General features: G+C 36.4%; 2 protein-coding genes across 5 annotated transcripts; one reads left to right on the top strand and one right to left on the bottom strand.

Moving 5' to 3' along the window:
- Nucleotides 1-2,053: 2,053 nt before the first annotated feature.
- On the bottom strand, nt 2,054-7,300 carry gata1a (GATA binding protein 1a). Its single transcript, XM_067387279.1, has 6 exons — nt 6,925-7,300; nt 5,142-5,349; nt 4,207-4,698; nt 3,979-4,124; nt 3,039-3,164; nt 2,054-2,949 (listed from the first exon to the last, which is right to left on the bottom strand). The coding sequence occupies exons 2-6, from the start codon at nt 5,347-5,349 to the stop codon at nt 2,665-2,667; spliced, it is 1,257 nt and encodes a 418-aa protein (XP_067243380.1). The 5' UTR covers nt 6,925-7,300; the 3' UTR covers nt 2,054-2,664.
- Nucleotides 7,301-13,752: 6,452 nt separating this feature from the next.
- si:dkey-13a21.4 (uncharacterized protein LOC494576 homolog) lies at nt 13,753-17,625 on the top strand. 4 transcript variants are annotated; one of them, XM_067388110.1, is made up of 5 exons: nt 13,753-13,895; nt 14,600-14,726; nt 14,898-15,116; nt 17,089-17,210; nt 17,383-17,625. In XM_067388110.1, exons 1-5 carry the CDS (start codon nt 13,843-13,845, stop codon nt 17,513-17,515), a joined length of 654 nt encoding a protein of 217 aa, XP_067244211.1. In that variant the 5' UTR covers nt 13,753-13,842; the 3' UTR covers nt 17,516-17,625. The 4 variants fall into 4 exon arrangements, with proteins under 4 accessions (XP_067244211.1, XP_067244210.1, XP_067244213.1 ...); XM_067388109.1 differs by having other exon boundaries at nt 14,883-15,116; XM_067388112.1 differs by having other exon boundaries at nt 17,089-17,214; nt 17,383-17,604.
- The last annotated feature ends 337 nt before the right edge of the window (nt 17,626-17,962 follow it).

The raw sequence follows: 17,962 nt of genomic DNA, 5'->3' as shown, positions 1-17,962 counted from the left end.
ACATAACACTTTCATGGCAGCTGCATCTTGCCAAGTCAGCAGTCCTAAAACTTGTTGGTCATGTTAGCTTGACAAATGTCTGTAATAGTATAGTCTTTGCACAAACTTGTTCATTAGGATGATTTAATTTAGAGAAATATGCCAAATTTGCATTATGTGCTGTTTAATTCACAGAAGGTATGGTTGCTCAAGTATTTGTTTAAATGTATGGGTGTCTGTATATTGCGGTTTGTGCTCTGAAAATGATGAAAATGCACTGACACAGTAGACTTTTGATAAAAAGATTTAGTAGTGGACGTGTATATGTGGTTCATATTAGCAAGCGTTTGTGAGGGAAGAGAGACTGAGAAGGACCGTAACGGATGTTGTTTTGAATTTGCTCTGTTGGTCCTGTGGTTGCTAATCTCTTGCAGTCATTTGTCACCATTTCCCCAATACATGGCTGGCCGTCCCAGCAGATAAACTCAGTGAGGACAAAACAGAAAAAAATAGATACCCACCTGCCACTCAGTTTTCTTGTTCAACGATTCAAACATGGACACACAATATATCTTATTTATCTCATATTATCATGTCTTTTATTTATCAAGCACATAATATTTGTGCATAGATGTTTAGAGGATCTAACGCTGTAGTAACTGTCACTATAAAAGGCTGAGATAAGACATCGAGATAAAGATTGAACTACTAGCTTATGTTAGCCTTTGCAAATTATGTTTTCTGAAACCATTTCTGAATGAGTCAACCAGGGATCACGATTAGGTGGCATCCACAGATGTTCATGGTTTCACGTGAGATGTGATCTTTTCTTCACTCTTGCACATGACTAATGATCAATCATGCAATGATTTGACCTCGGTATATGCAAGTATGCAAATGTTGTTTTATTTCTGGAATAGCTCCATGAGGTATACTAGTTTATTTTAAGTCCTTGCTGAGGAACAAAAATTGCAGGTGCTTGAGTTATGTTTACATTTTTCTGCAAAACACTGTCTTCTATAAAACACAGCTGCTTTGTTAAAGGCAAACCATTCAATGTGTCTGTTAAATTAATGTTTATGAGATGCTTTAAACATTTGCAGTCTTGTGATTTGCAAGCTGATACTGTCAAGGACAGTAAATGATTTCTGGTGATGCTGCTGAGGTGGGTCAGTGTTGAGAATGTTGTGAGCATGATAAGGTATCACTTTCACCGCAGTTTAAACTGAATTGTCCCAGCACCTTGTATAAATGAAAACGGCAATTTTCAAGTGCAAGTGCTTTAAGCTAACATCCGAGTGAATTACTTTTTGAGTTTTTGTATGTGTGGTTGCAGAACTCATGGCTCAAATGTCAATGGATGTAGTATGTCCATGAATGTGTTCATACTAAATACCCACACACCTACAGAACATATGAATTCAGTGCATTTTATGATAGTGTATTGGGTATGTAGACGCAGACCAATTGTTTTTCAGCATATCTTGGTTCTTAAATTCTCTCTGTGAGAATTTCAGTGCAGGTGCATCTATTTTGCCAGCATCTGAACCACACGGCCCGCAGTTGCTTTGTGTACACAGATATAACAGTTTTTCCGTGTGAGCTAAATTTAGGACCAGGCACAAGTGGAACCTTGGTTAAATGTTTTGTCGTCCTCCGCCAGCTTTATGGAAAGTGTTTCATTTGCATGTTCATGCTCTAAAAGCAGATCAATTGTCAAAGCCTCTGCAGAGAGGATGAATGGACAATGACACTATTATTGCATAGCTGGACTGACATGAAGTCCAAATAGTGAGCTTCAAACCACAAGGTCTAAAACAGTTTGCAAAATTTAAATATCATCACCACACTGAAAGTGCTCACCTTTGAAAGTTAAAGGTATGTATTCACACAGATGTATAAAATTGCAGACATTATTTCAGAAAAAAAAGTGCATTTCTCTGAATTGCATTTGTATCCAAAAGCGAGTTTTCACCCATAGAACTGATCGGTTTTTGTTTAAAAATGACTAATAATAAAAGTGATCATGCTCAATGATATTCAGTATAATATGAGGTAAGGGGATCACAAGGGTTACTTGAGCCTTACTGATGGTGCTATCCACCCTTTTTGCAATGCAGTTATTTTCCATGAATGTGCGAGACTTCTGATTCACTAGCCACTAAACGGATAGAAGAATAACAAAGTACAGTAAAACTATTTGTGCTACAAACCAGTGTGTTTATGATGACAGTAATGAATGAAATCATATGATAACAAATACCAGTTTGCGATTTCAGGCAGCATAGCGCACTTTTTGTACAGCTAAAATAGCTAGAAGCGGTTGACACTGGAAGCCACACGTACATTCAAGATACAAATGGCCGTGTCCACTCTTACGTTAAAAATAAGGTGGAAATAAGACAAAAATCTTGTTATACCTTAAAACATTTACAAGACATTTATTAAATGTCTCAAAAGAAGTCATAATAGCATGATTATAGCAGGCCTAAAATCATAATTATTTACATTTGTCATGATATAGGTGACAGTTTCAGCTACCAAGTTTTACTGTTCCAATATTCAAACTACATAACTGGTTCAAAATCACTGACAAGACTGCCACTGTTATGGAGTTGCTTTTTTCTTATTATTTAAAAATGTGATGTGATGCATTCATGCCTCACGGTCCAGTAGACATTTCCTTCACACAAGTGTGGGCACCATACCAGAGTTTGGGTGGTGGCTGTAGGGCATAGTGGGAGAGGAGTGCAAGGTGGAAGGGGGCAGTAGATGAGGGGTGTGGCTATAAGACAGAAGAGATCCTGGGTTCAGAGAATAGGGTCCTACGTGCTCATCGGGAGGTGCGAGGTGAGACATGTCGGGGTAAACCTCTGACGCTCCACTCTTTTTGCCCTTCTTGTTTCTGTTAGACACCTTGCGATTCCGTGTCTGTATGCCATCCTTCTTCATAGTTAAGGGCCTGTTGACCTGCAAAAAGGGTACAACAGCAGAGACTTTAAATTTGGTAGTTATTAATTTTTCCTTCTGATAAATGTAGTATAAATGTGTACACTCACGTTGTGCAGTTTAAAATAGAGGCCGCAGGCGTTGCACACAGGCTCGCCGCTGGCATTGCGTCTCCATAGTGTTGTAGTGCTTGTGTGGCAGTTGGCGCACTGCGTTCCAGCGCGTTTGCTGACAATCTGACACACAAGCAAAGCTTATTGTCAAAAAGTTGATATAATCACCAGATATTAAGTGAATTAATAATACTACATACATACACACTCATGTTAAACAGAATGTACTACATATTGCAATATAGCAAATCTCAACTGCTTTGTTATATCATCAATCCTAGGTGTATATGAGTATCTTCTTTCAGACGAACACAATCTGAGTTATATTAAAAATATCCTTACTCTTTCAAGCTTCATAATTGTAATAAATGGAGCTCCTTATTTTGAAGTCCAAAAAAGTGCATCCATCCATCATAAAAGTAATCCGTACGACTCCAGGGGGTTAATAAAGGCTTTGTGAAGCAAAGCGAGGGGTTTTTGTAAGTAAAATAACTAGCTTCCGGCGACTTGCCGCCAAAAGAGTAACTTGTGTGTTAACGGGATGTATATTTTATAATATAACTCAGATTGTGTCTGTCTGAAAGTAGATAGTCATATACACCTTGGATGGCTTGAGGGTGAGTAAATCATTTGCTAATTTTTATTTTTGGTTGAACTATTCCATTAACAGCCAGCTCTTTATATAAAGAAGGATATATAAGTATGGGCAACTTTACATACATACATAGACTACTTGTATAGGGTGATATAGCAAATCTCAAAATGCTTGATTGCTTGTATTATAGCAAAATGTAAACTACCTCAATGCAAAATACAGCTAAAAGGCATGAAGTTCTTAAGGTACTAAAGTATTAACTGCTTTGAAACATTGTTTATTGTGTATCTGACTTGATAAAATCACAAACTATCTCCTGATTTTTTTTATTATCTTACATACCAGCCTCTTTTTTGGTCTGATGAGGGGTCTGTTCTGGCCATTCATCTTATGGTACAGTCCACAAGCATTACAGAGGTAGTGGCCTGTCCCATCTCGACGCCACAGAGGGGTGGCAGTGGCACCACAATTTACACATTCACGAGCCTCTGTCAAATTCAAAAGTAATTATTATGCAGAATCAATCAAGATTTGAACTTCCTCAATCACTTCTAGAGGAAATGTACTTACCTGGTGGCGAAAGTCTCATCTTGTTGCGAAGTTTGGGTGAGTATGACGAAGGGCTCATCCAGGGTCCAGAGCTGGAATAGAGTGCCGCTGAACTATAGTCCTGTGACGTGGTCATGTACGATCCGTATGGACTCAGCATGTGTGGTGAAGGACCATACACACCTCCAGCAGCTGAACTCAGATTGAGAAAGCTGCTTCCCCCGCCACCCATGGGACTCAGGCGCTCGGCTTTCAGGACTTCCTGGAGCCTGGGACTTTCCTTCCCATCACGACTCGGGGAAGGGAATCCGTCTTTGGGGGATGTAAAGGATGGGGTCGCACTGTTCGGGTAGATGGATGTGGAGGTGTGAGGGTGGAGAGGTGTCTTTGTGAATGGGCTGCTTGCCCAGACAGTGGAAGTGGGGTTGTAGGAAGAGTTTAGAGAGTGACCTGCAGAGTTGTCCAGCCACTGGATGTTTCCCAGAATAGATGGAGAGGAGTAGACTTGGCGAACTATTTCAATGGAATAAAAAGTAACACAATTTGACTATAATGCCCCTTAAAATGACTTTAAAGTGATAGTTTTGAAGGATTTTGTCTATGCAGTGACAGTCAAATGGGTTCAAAACAACATTGGACACCTCTGACTTTATTTTTTTATGGACAAACAACCATTGAGACATTGTGTTCCGGAGAAGGTCATACAAGTTTGAAACAACATTACACCCTAATGTTGTTTCAAACTTGTATGACCTTCTCTGGAACACAATAAATAATAACAGACTATTCAATTTTGGGTGAACTATCCCTTTATGGTGGTATGGAGACCAGTGAAACAATGGTTGCATGTCTTCAAACAACTCCTACCTCTTATTAAAATTACACCACCATTCGGTGATGCAGAAATGGCACATTTCACTTTTACAATAGTTTAACTACAGCAGTGAGAATCTCACCTGGACTGTGTCTGTAAGATGACGAGGCTCGGCTCTGGGCACTACTGGAATAATAAGATGGGAGTAAGTCAGCCTCAGAGCTGGAGTAGAAGGGCTCATCATCTTCACCAGGAGGCAGTAAACCAGGTTCTGTGGTGTAGTTTGCTAATAAGTCAGGACTGGTCAGGCCGTGGGAAACCCAACGAGACTGCTCAGATGAGTTCTCCATCTATCAAGTGGGAGGAATAATGTTCAGACAACAGTTTTGGAAGAATTTATTTGAACTGAGATGAGGTTTTTTTTAACAAAAATGATGATTGCATAATTATTTAACAATCAATTTTAAATCAATTCTAAAGTTAAAATGTTCTATAAAACATTTTTCAAAATCCTTTTGGCTGAGCGACTGCCATCAAGATGAATGGGAATGCTAACAGATGGCCTGACAGGTATTATAGACCTTGGTCAGTACAATACTTTTTAAGGTATCTAGACAGTACGGCCTGTCACACTTCCCTTTAAAAGGTCCTCATTTGACTGTGGCAAAAAGTCAGCACTAAAAATACATCAGTATGTCTGAATTTCTCACAGGCATTCATAACAGTTAGCATTAGCTCACAACAACGTTCACTCCCTTAGGGGAATTGACTATTAAAAGATTAACAGAAAGACCATATCCTATATTGTCTTTAAAAAACAGAATAACAGTCGAGCAAGATCAATTGATTAAATATCAATTTTAAATAAAATCGTCCTACATTTATTTTATTATAAAGAATTTTCATAATTTTAGTTTTTAAATCTATCAGTTTTTACAGCTATAATAATTTGATATATGGAAATAATTAACAAAAATAATGTTGGAACATATAATTTCCTTTATCACGTTAAACAGAAAAAACGTCAATCTAGTTGAGCGATTATGAATAGCATTGCATATTCTCCTGATAACTTATCATTATCAGTCTACTTAATGATTGCACATACTGAAAGTGTCAGACAAAATTTAGCCCATTTGATGTGCATATTAACATAATGCTGAGCAATCATTGGAACAATGTTGAAAGAATTTTGAATCAAAACATGAACGATCCATTTTACCCATGAAGGCACGGACAGTTACACGTCTGAGAAATATGCTCTTGCTTTACAAATAGTTACATTTAGAAATGTAATATATTAATACAATTAAAATTTTATATATAAATTTGTGTGTATTTAATAACAATAGTATTATCTTAATGTATTTATTAAATCTCTATGTTAAAATGAATCCTTTACCAACAAGAAGTAACACATTCAGAATTCAGTTCTTGTGTGAATTAAAATTTGGATAATATTAACAATAATTACAATACACTTATATTGTAATTATATAATAAGGGAAAACACAAATATTTTCACTTGACATTTGACATCTGATTCTGGCTCACTCTTTTAAAGTGTTGTCGCAAACTCTTAAGCAATAATTTGCCTATTACATGCTATATTATTTTACCTATTAAAACTAACATTATTTTAAAATGTGCTGGTTTAATAGCAAATAACAATTGCACATTTTAAATAAATATACAAGTTTATAAAATGCATTGCAAACAGTTTATTGGTTTATATGCTGACTAATTGATTAAATTGGCTTAATCATGTCAGAACCAAGTATATAAAACATTTGGAAAATATTACATATGTATTAAATTAGTAAGAAAATACTCTCTTCCATATCTAAACACAAAATAATTTTTGAGTATAAAGCCAGTTAATGTGTTGTGAGACACTTTTACTGGCACTGTACAGAAGAACATACCTGCAAGTGATGTACTGAGTATCTTGTTTTATCAGGTGAGTAGATTCACACCACTGCACAGATCATGGGGGGCAGCTTGAGAATGAGAGTGTACTGGTTCTCTGCTCGCTTGCTTATCTCCTTCAGTCTTTGGGAACTAGCGACTTCATTTAAAATTGTAGGGCACCAATGGGTGGGGTTGGGGTACTTTTTTGGACACTCCTACCATACGGCCATGCTTAGAGTTTTGAATATTATATGGAAGATCTCTGGCTGACACAGCAACTAAGTATAGATCAATTTAACAATGGTGGTTTGTATAAATATCCTTGACCAATATGATTGTAATCGGCTAAGATTTTAAACAAAATTGTTTATAATTCAGATATCACAATCAAACGTCAATCAGTTATTGAGCTTTTTGGTCCACCGGCACAGAAATAATGGTAAATTATAAAAGTTATTCTATATACGTTCTCACAGTACAAACCGGAGCTTATAAAAGCCTTGGTGTATATATAAAGATAAAGAGGGAAATCTAACAACTCATTGTCTGAGAAAATCCCACAGAGAATATGAGAAACCCTAGTTTACAACAACCATAAACTTATCGTACATATGATTCAAGCACAACAATGATAAAGGTGCACTGCTGCTGCGGAAAAAAATCATAGAGCATGTATATGACAAGGCACATACACAGTAAATTCAGGAATTAAAACGGCACAAAGAAGTAACAAAGACCAGTCCGAATGGAAACGGTGACTGTGAACAAAGCAAATGAAAATGCAAAAGCACTTTTCCCTGGTGCAGCTCAGCAAAGAACAGTAATGCAAATAAACTCAAATGCTGCAATCATGGTCAGAGATATGGACGCAGCACGGCCTGCCTCAGCACAGGACTTAGACTGTCACTGTCATTTGACAGTCAAAACACTTTCAACTTCCCTCCACCATTGTGCATTTATAATTTTCAGGGAAACTGGGATGAGATCCAGAGAAGCAAATCCTTAAACAAGGGCCAGGTTATTGATTTACATAAGGCCCTATTTTAGAACTTCAACACATGTAAGCCAATATATTGTTCCATTAGGATAGTTACACCAAAATTTAATTTACTCACCCTCATGTCATTCCAAACCTGTAAAACGTTTTTTTCTATTTAAGTGGATGGTGACTAGGGCATGTCAAGCTACAAAACACACAAGAACAAGATAAAGCATCATAGAAGTAGACCATACGACTATATTCCAAGCTTTCTGAAGCCATATGACGGTTTTGTTTGAGCAACAGGCCCAAATTTAGATCATTATTCATCAAATTTAGCTTATTTTGCTTTCTTGACCATGACATCCATGGTCCTCATTTAGTTTCATTCAATGGAAAAGAGTCGTTGAGCATTCTATAAAAAGATATGATGAATTATATGAGTGAACTTTTTCACTAAACACAAAACATTTTTTTTTTTTTCATTTGTAGAATCTAAAATACTCCTATATTAAGCTGATCTCCTCACAAAAAGAGAAACAACTCTGAAGAGCAGAGAGAGAAAGAGAAAGAGAGGCAGTGTTGAGGGATGTGGCTGGTGGCTGTGTGTGTGTGCTGGCTGCTGAACTGTGATAAGAGGTTATCAAGATTGGAGTGGGAGGCTGGGGAATCGTAAGACTAGCTATGACACTACATGAACAAACTCACAGGAACAGTGACACTCTACAATGGTAGTCAGACAAACTTCTATTTTTCAAACACACACACACACACACACACACACACACACACACACACACACACACACACACACACACACACACACACACACAAAGAGGTTTGTTTTGTTATCAAAGTGAGGACATTCCATAAGCGTAATGGTTTTTATTCCGCACAAACTGTACATTCTATCCCCCTACACCTAAACCTACCCATCACAGAAAACATTCTGCATTTTTACATTTTTAATAAAACATTGTTTAGTATGTTTTTAAAGCTATTTTAAATATGAGGACTCATGAAATGTACTCATATTTCATGTTTACGTTGTAATACCAGTTTAATACCCATGTCAGTATACAAATTTGTGTCCTCATAAATCACAAACACACACACACACACACACACACACACACACACACACACACACACACACACACACACACACACACACACACACAGAGAACATACACATTTAGCTGTCTAAAAAAGGACTTTAGATGTGTAGTATTTTTATATGAAGCTTATGATGACATACTAAGGCCAAATCAATTAATATGTTTCTCATTTTTACACACACACACGTTTGGCTTTTATGTTTTATGCAGACATCCCATGGACATAATGATTTTTATACTGTACAAACTCTATCCCCCATCCCTAACCATCACAGAAAACTTTCTGCATTTTTATATTTTCAAAAAACATCTAGTATAAGCTGTTTTCCTCATAAGGACCAAAAATGTCCCCACAAGGACATGGATTTCCGGTTTGTTTTGCCATAATGTAGGGTATACCTGAACCATACACACAAACACACACACATCTATGTATGTATATATAAACAGTTAATATATATTTGAATGTATAAATTAGGGCTGCGCAAATTAATCGTGATTAATCATTTGCAAAATAAAAGTCTGTGTTTACGTAATATATGTGTGTGTTGTGTATAATTATGCACATACATGTATACATTTTAAAAATATATACATGTATAAATAAATATACATATTTATATATATTTTATATTACATATAAATATAAATATTTTGCACATAAATATAATTTTTTTCCTAAATATGTACATGTATGTGCATGTATTTATATATATCATTAATATACTCAGAACACACACATATTACGTAACACAGACTTTTATTTTGCAAACGATTCATCGCGATTAATCGTTGTGCAGCCCTAGTATAAATAAAAAATGATTCTGCATGCATATTGTTGTTTAAAACAGTTGTGCTGATTAATATTTTTGTGTAAACTGTTTTTTCAGGATTCTTTGATGAATAGAAAGTTCAAACAAACAGCATTTATCTGAAATAGAAATCTTTTGAAACATTATAAATGGCTTTACTGTCAGTTTTGATCAGTTTAGTCAGGAGATTTTATCAGTGAAAGTGCAGTATAATGATAGCCATTCCTGAAACCAGGAAGTCCTCAGATCCAGGTGTCAAATACACAATGCCCATGTGAATCCGAAAAGATGTTTCAGTTGGTGAGTGACACAAGACCTCTGCAGGAACTGTTACTGGTCAGGATAGTGAGGGGGCCAGGGCAGAAAGGCCAAAAGGGTTGGGGGCAGTTGTGGGTTCTTGGGGGCAGCGCTCCAGTTCCAAGGAAAGAAACTTCCATGAAAGCAGGCCCTTATCTCTGCCTCACACAGCCAGCTGAGCGGCTCTGTGTCATGAGGGTACAACTCATAAAGGACCGCCTCTCTCTCTGCCCAGATGGCTTATTCCTTTTTATTTCCAAAGTTAGAATGATTTTCTTTCAGATCATCTACAAAAGGTATGTAAGTGTTATTGCCAACAATTATCTTCATTCGCAAATAATTACATATCTCATCCTCAAGACTCTAAAATCATTTCTAGTCAAAAGTCTTATCCCAAAGATAAGTCAGAGTGAGAGAACACAGAATGTTCTTGTCTATGGGTTGCAGACTGTAAGAGGATATATCGCACTGAAATAATTTCCAGTCTGTCCCTCCTCCCCACCACTGCATATCCACAACATATAACCAATAAAGCTCTTCACTCATGTGGTCAATGTGTAGGCTAACACGGAAGGCATCGGTCCCTGGGGAATTTCTCGTTTGTTTTTAGAATAGTGGCTTTCAACAAGTAACAAGAAAGTAACTACAATCGTTGACTCTTTAAAGGAACACTCCACTTTTTTTGAAAATAGGCTAATTTTCCAACTCCCCCAGAGTTAAACAGTTGAGTTTTACCGTTTTCGAATCCATTCAGCCAATCTCCGGTTCTGGCGGTACCACTTTTAGCATAGCTTAGCATAGTTCATTGAATCTGATTAGACCGTTAGCATCGCGCTTAAAAATGACCAAAGAGTTTTGATATTTTTCCTATTTAAAACTTGACTCTTCTGTAGTTAAATCTTGTACTAAGACCGACAGAAAATGAAAAGTTGTGATTTTCTAGGCTGATATGGCTAGGAACTATACTCTCATTCAGGCGTAATAATCAAGGAACTTTGCTGCCGTATCATGGCTGCAGCAGTGCAATTATATTACACAGCGCCCATGAGCCCCTGCTTGCACAGGGAACGTGCCTTGCAACCATGGAGACGTTTGTGAGAGACGCTGCGTAATATCATTGCACTGCTGCAGCCATGGAACGGCAGCAAAGTTCCTTGATTATTACGCCTGAATGAGAGTATAGTTCCTAGCCATATCAGCCTAGAAAATCACAACTTTTCATTTTCTGTCGGTCTTAGTACACGATTTAACTACAGAAGAGTCAAGTTTTAAATAGGAAAAATATCAAAACTCTTTGGTCATTTTTAAGCGCGATGCTAACGGTCTAATCAGATTCAATGAACTATGCTAAGCTATGCTAAAAGTGGTACCGCCAGAACCGGAGATCGGCTGAATGGATTAAAAAACAGTAAAACTCAACTGTTTAACTCTAGGGGAGCTGGAAAATTAGCCTATTTTCAAAAAAAGTGGAGTGTTCCTTTAAGCATATACACATCCCTGTGGCAGTTGCAGTTCTTATGATAGCTGCTATAAGATATAAGAAAAACTGAAATATTGTGAACATTTTTGAAATATCAGTTTTCTGTTTAAAATTTAAGATTTATTCCTGTGTTATCAAAACAGCATTTTCATCAGTCTACAGTGTCACCTGATCCTTCAGAAATCATTCTAATATGCTGATTTGCTGCTCAAGAAACATTTCTTATTGATATCAGTGTTTTGCTGCTTAATATTTTTATGCAAACCATGATACATTTTGTTTAGAATTCTTTGATAAACAGATGGTTCAAAAGAATACCATTTATTTGAAATAGAAAGCTTTTGTAACCTTATACTAAATGAATCAATTTAATGCATCGTTGGCAGATAAAAAAATGTCTCAAAATTCACATTTGAGTGTGCAATTTATGTTGTTATGTACAATATACCTTATATATATACATAGTAATAATTCATAGAGAGAGTAATGCATGATACGTTAGACAGAGGTGAAAGAAGAGGATGTGTATACCTGACCTCAAAGCCACAGCTCCCATAAGTAATAGTGTGACTCAAAGGTACCAGATAAGTTTGTCTGTGTTTTGTGAGTTAGTCGAAACCACGTTTCAGTTGAGGAGAACTGGTCTCAATATTCACTGTTACAACTTACAGTTTTGGCCTCCACACCCTTAACTGACACAGAGCAAGACACCTCCCATGTGAGGACCTCTGACATGGCGGGTTCTGCCAAGTGTTTGGCTCTATATTTTGTACTTTGAAAGCAAAATGAATGATGAAATAGTAAATTGTATCACATTCGTTACACCATGGTACATTGATATATAGGCCTATCTATGCAACTGAATTATCATCAAATGTATGGTATTGTATGTGGAATAGTTATTTATAAGTTATTTCAAAGATTATCAGCAACCTGTAAAAGACCAGACCATGACTGGTCTTTTAATTTTTTTATTAAAAGTCACAGTTTCAAAATTAACCAGTGTATAATGTGTGAGAGGATTTTTGTTTCCTTGTTTTACCTGTATCTGAGTTCGGCCGAGCAAGAAGACGAACACTGCAAAACTTTACCGTTCGCCTAATAATGATGTTGATATCTTCTGAGGTCATTTTCACTACAATCGATGAGATGCAAGATGGCGCGACTCCGCGGTGAGATCCGAGAGACATGAACCATATGGCTCTGATATGAACGTAGCGCCGGTTGACCAATCAAAATCAGGTAGGCTATTGAAGAGCGCGGCTAATATGTATCTTGATTGGTGTTTCTGCGTTTACATTTTTTTAAATGCATTTTTATTTCAAGTCATATAAGAAGAACAAATATATAAACAAACGATAATAGGGTAAGATGTGATAATAGGTATGCATGCAACGATATGCATACATATAGGCTATTTAGATATAAGTTTAGCATGTGCAGAATGATGATTATGATATGTTATATTAGCCAATGCGATATTAAGGAAAATAAATAAAAACATTTGCTAAATTAGGCTACTTGTCATAGCACAAAATGTAAAATTATTCCAAGAGGCCTACCCCATTACTGGGGTAAGCTTTTACAAAGTAAATAATTAACTTTTGATATCATCATTATTATTAATAGCTATTATTTTAAAATGTCATTAATGTAAAAAACTCAAACTATTTAAAATTACAATAAGCACAAAAATAACTATAACAACATGCCACTTGGCTATACTATAAATTTAGTTTTTTTTAAATAGCGTAGCCATTCATCAAAAGAGCTTACATGAGATTTTGTGCTGTCCATTGCCAAGAGAAAATATTAAGTGTCCATCTTACAGCATCCTACCATTAACCTAGATTAATAAATGCTGTAAATGTTGTTCATTGGTTCATTTAATGAATTAAATGCATTATTCTGTCACATTTGGCTTTCATAAAAATGAAGAACAATGCTATTATGTTGTCTCAAGTAGGTCTATTTTACAATACCAGATCATGGAATTTAAAACTGCCCAAGAAGTGCAAAACATCATACATATTTGTTAGCCTACTACACCTCGTGATTAGTTTAGCAAGGCGTTTGTTTACCTTCACTGCTAAGTTGGTTAACCATTACCTATTTTTGCCATGTTTTCTTATGGATCAGTGATATGAACAGGACATACAGTCTGAAATGCAACAAGGAGAAGTGTTGACTGAGATGAGTTCCTTCTTGACCTCCTTTCATTGAAGACAGCTTTGGTTATTTTTATCATGACTGAGTGGCGCACACCACACTTGAAAGTGATTCTTATCGGAAACTCTGGGTGAGTGACTGTCTTAGAAAGTAATGATGGTAAATCTAGTAGTAAAGCAAATAACGCGTTTATGAATAACAGCTTTTTCTGAATATTTTGCAAGAACAACAAAGACATTAATTGTACCCTTCAGGGGTTTGGTCGGTATAATATGTCGTTTTAACGTTTCTGATAGAATGTGATACTTTTATTCACCGAGGTTGCATTATATTGATAAAAACAATACTGTAAATACATTTGAATGTTTTTTGTAAGGATTACATACAAAGTTTTCTAATTAGACTTGAGTAATAGCTACTGAAATATTTTTTTTTTCTTCAAATATATAGGAAAAATATAAAAACAATTAATTTGCAATATTAATGTTTTTAGTTGTATTTCTGATCAGTTAGATGCTACATTGGTGTACAAAAGAATTTTGTTTTAAAACAAGATGTTTCAAGATGTCTTAGTGATTCCAAACTTTTGAATACTATGTGTGCAACCCAAAAGCAAAAGCGATATAATGTTAAACAAAAACTAGGAAGCACAGAAAGAAACGAAAACTCTCTAAACATGAAAAACCTCAACAGCTGCTTGTGTTTCTAAAAAGTTTGCCGTATTTACTCAAGGTTAGCATTGTGCTATAGGCCTATGTATTGTTGTTAATAGCATATTTTTCCATTTAATTCTCCAGTTCAGTTAGTTGTACCTATTTCTTTTTGTCTGAACAGAGTGGGAAAATCTTCATTTATGACCCGGTTTGTTGACTATCGCTTTACTAATTTGTATCGTGCCACAATTGGGGTAGATTTCTTTGCTAAAGAAATCACTATTGATAAAAGATCAGTCATTCTTCAGGTAAGATACATTTACATTCATTTATGTTAAACCCACAAGATTTCCTCGACTTCATGTCATACACAGGATCCACAGATAGTTTTTCATTAACAATAACATAGGTTACATCTCAAATGACCGAACAGGGCTCTACAAACTATGTCATGCAATACTCAGTTGTTTTTGCATCAGATCTGGGACACTGCAGGTACAGAGAGGTTTCATTCCCTGGGTACCACACTGTATCGTGGAGCTCACTGCTGCCTCCTAGTGTTCGATGTTACCTCATCCATCTCCTTTGATGCACTAGACGTCTGGAAGAAAGAGTTCATGGTGCAGGCATGCCCTTCTGACCCCACTGCCTTCCCTTTCATAGTGATCGGCAATAAAATTGACTTGGATCATCGTGAGGTTAGCCAACTCTATTGCATTATGAGCTATAGATCTAGGCCTGGTTTCTCAGACAGGGCTTAGATTAAAGGGACAGAAATGAAAATTGTGTCACCCTCATGTCGTTCCAAACCCCTAAGACTTTCATCTTCGGAATACAAATGAAGATTTTTTTTTTCTTTCTGAGAGATGTCTGTCCCTCCATAGATATGCAGCTGACACTTTGACGTTCATAAAGAGATCGTAAAACTAATCCACATGAATTAAGCAGTTTAGTCCACATTTTCTGAAGAGACTCAATCGCTTTATATGATAAACAGATTAAATGTATAGGCTTTTATCCTCATATAAACATTCATCATTGCACACATCGGATGTGGTAAACAGAAGCTCAAACATGTTCACATGACGTGTGAGAACCAATGAGGTTCAATTTCATGTTACGCATCACCATTGGGCTTCAGCAAGAACCATTGAGGTTCATTCTCATGTTATGCGTCACATTTGAGCTTCTGCAGGAGGTTTGTTCTCACATGTCTAGCAGGGTCGGTTGAGCTTTGATTTATGTCTGCTGATCAATGTTTGATCAATGTGAATAAAAGACTAAATTAAATCTGTTCATCATATAAAGCAATTGAGTTTCTTCAGAAAATTTGGATTAAACTGCTTGATTCATATGGATTAGTTTACGATCTCTTTATGAACTTTTTGAAACATCACATTGGTAGTTGTGTAGCTGTCAGTGGAGGGAAAGAAAGCTCTCAGATTTCATCAAAAAGATCTTCATTTGTATTCTGAAAGTAAAAGAAAAGGTCTCACGGGTGTGGAATGACATGAGGGTGAGTAATTAATGACAGAATTAACCCTTTAAGTCAGGATTAGGCCTTAGTTAAAGGGTTACCTTTAACTAAGGGGTTCACCCAAAAATGAAAATGATGTCATTAATGACTCACCCTCATGTCGTTCCACACCCTTAAGTCCTCCGTTCATCTTCGGAACACAGTTTAAGATATTTTAGATTCTGAGGTCTTACGGGTTTGAAACGACATGAGGGTGAGTCATTAATGACATAACTTTAATTTTTGGGTGAACTAACTCTTTAAATTAAGACATTTAAGTAACTTTTTAAAAATGTGCCTTAGAAAAAACATTACTGATGTGCATCTCTTGAGACAAAACAATGGCACTGACATAAGATATTGGTCTGAGACTATGCTTAAGCCTTGTCTGTAAAACCAGGCATTAAAGGTAAAATTTGTAAAATTTTTGCAGTAAAATATCCAAAAACCACTAGGCTAGTGTTATATATTTTGTCCAGCTGATTACTAACAATATCTCTAATGTTTTCAACTACTTGTAAATCATGAGAAAATTCCCATTCTAAACAGTGACACGGGGCAGTGCAGTCGCCTGTCAATGACGTCAGTTACCTTTGTTACCGCCTTTATTGACGTAGAAACCACATGACAACAGTGCCGTGGACAAATGCGGAAGTAGAGTCTAGCGTCCAGCAAACCACTAGCTTGCTTCAAGCAGTTCCTTATTTACTTCTTGCACGTTTTATGGTGGATTGTGTTAATTATTTATGGAACATAATTACTGTTTACCATCTGCCGCTGGTTCTGTCGACAAGGACAGCTCCCGTAAACTCATGACCGGAAAAGCGGAAGCGGCGCCGGCGACTGTGTCATAATAAAAGTCCAGCTCCTCGTTCAGCTCCCGCAACACTCGGTCCTGCTCTGCTTCATACTACAGTAACGTTAATAATCGCATAAACGAACATGAGTTCTTCCAGACTCCAATCCCTATTCTTTTGCACCGTCCGTTGAGATGGAGACCACATGTCCCAAGTTTCCACTCTAAAACTTTACGTCATCAAACTACGCCTTTGTTTTGAATAGGCTTCTAGCGACCTCTAGCGGAAAAAAATATCACAAATTGTACCTTTAATATATTACTTTGCTTATAACTGATAGCAGGATTTGATTGACAGGTGTCCCCAAACAAAGCTCAGCAGTGGTGCAGTGAAATCGGAGCTGAATATTTTGAATGCAGTGCCAAGGAAGACATTGGAGTGGACATGACCTTTCACAGTGCAGCACGAGCTGCCCTGCAGTATGTGAGTTCAAGAATTTCCTATAACCAAGATTATTTAAGGATTATTTTAACAAATAATGAATTTAGTTTTCGATCAGAGACACTAGCCAGTCCTTACTGAACATTTAATACTCAGCTTGACCAAAAAAACAGCAGTATATTACAGTTGTTTGTGCCACACTCTCTACAGCTCAAAAGTCACCATGTGGAGAATGGAGAAGACGTCCAGATTATACAGAAACAGGATAAGAAGCCAAACAAAAAATGCTATTGTTGAACCAAGGACAAGCTCTTGTGCTACTGTTCTGTTAAAGTCAACATGAAATTAAAACTATTTTTTATATTTAATATTGCAGTATTTATTATAAATTATTTATCCGTGCACATCGTTTACTTTTTTGTCGTTCGTGAAGCCGGATATACAGATGTGTCACAATAGGGAAAAAAAGACCATCGCAGCTTGTTTATTGCCAACTTTAACCATTACAATAAATATACATTTTTAATAATCATTCTAATATTATGAGAACAGTGAAGTCCATACCACAGCTAACAATAACAAAGAATGATGCTGTTGAAATCACTCTAAGCTTTTTTTTCCAGCTGATGAATGATAAATATTACGTTCTAGCAAAATGTGTCATGTTGTCAATGCGCTCTTTTCCTAAAACATAATGAACAAAAGCAATTTTTTTTTATAAAAAAAAAAGATATACAAGGACGTTTTCACTTTTGTTAATGTTTAATGTTCAAATATTTAAAAGGTTTCT

This window comes from Chanodichthys erythropterus, chromosome 6 (assembly GCF_024489055.1).
Source record: "Chanodichthys erythropterus isolate Z2021 chromosome 6, ASM2448905v1, whole genome shotgun sequence".
In the NCBI taxonomy this organism is placed as follows: domain Eukaryota; kingdom Metazoa; phylum Chordata; class Actinopteri; order Cypriniformes; family Xenocyprididae; genus Chanodichthys; species Chanodichthys erythropterus.
The sequence above is the reverse complement of the archived record's forward strand: the minus strand, read 5'-3'. Positions and strand labels throughout refer to the sequence as shown.

Excerpts from the sequence above, each read along its gene's own strand:
- si:dkey-13a21.4 (XM_067388109.1), top strand. The coding sequence starts at position 13,843 with ATGACTGAGTGGCGCACACCACACTTGAAAGTGATTCTTATCGGAAAC. Across the intron at positions 13,896-14,599 it reads ATTCTTATCGGAAACTCTGG|AGTGGGAAAATCTTCATTTA; the intron begins GTGAGTGACTGT and ends TTGTCTGAACAG. Across the intron at positions 15,117-17,088 it reads TTGACTTGGATCATCGTGAG|GTGTCCCCAAACAAAGCTCA; the intron begins GTTAGCCAACTC and ends TTTGATTGACAG.
- gata1a (XM_067387279.1), bottom strand. The coding sequence starts at position 5,349 with ATGGAGAACTCATCTGAGCAGTCTCGTTGGGTTTCCCACGGCCTGACC. Across the intron at positions 4,125-4,206 it reads GATGAGACTTTCGCCACCAG|AGGCTCGTGAATGTGTAAAT; the intron begins GTAAGTACATTT and ends TGAATTTGACAG. Across the intron at positions 2,950-3,038 it reads TCTATTTTAAACTGCACAAC|GTCAACAGGCCCTTAACTAT; the intron begins GTGAGTGTACAC and ends CCCTTTTTGCAG.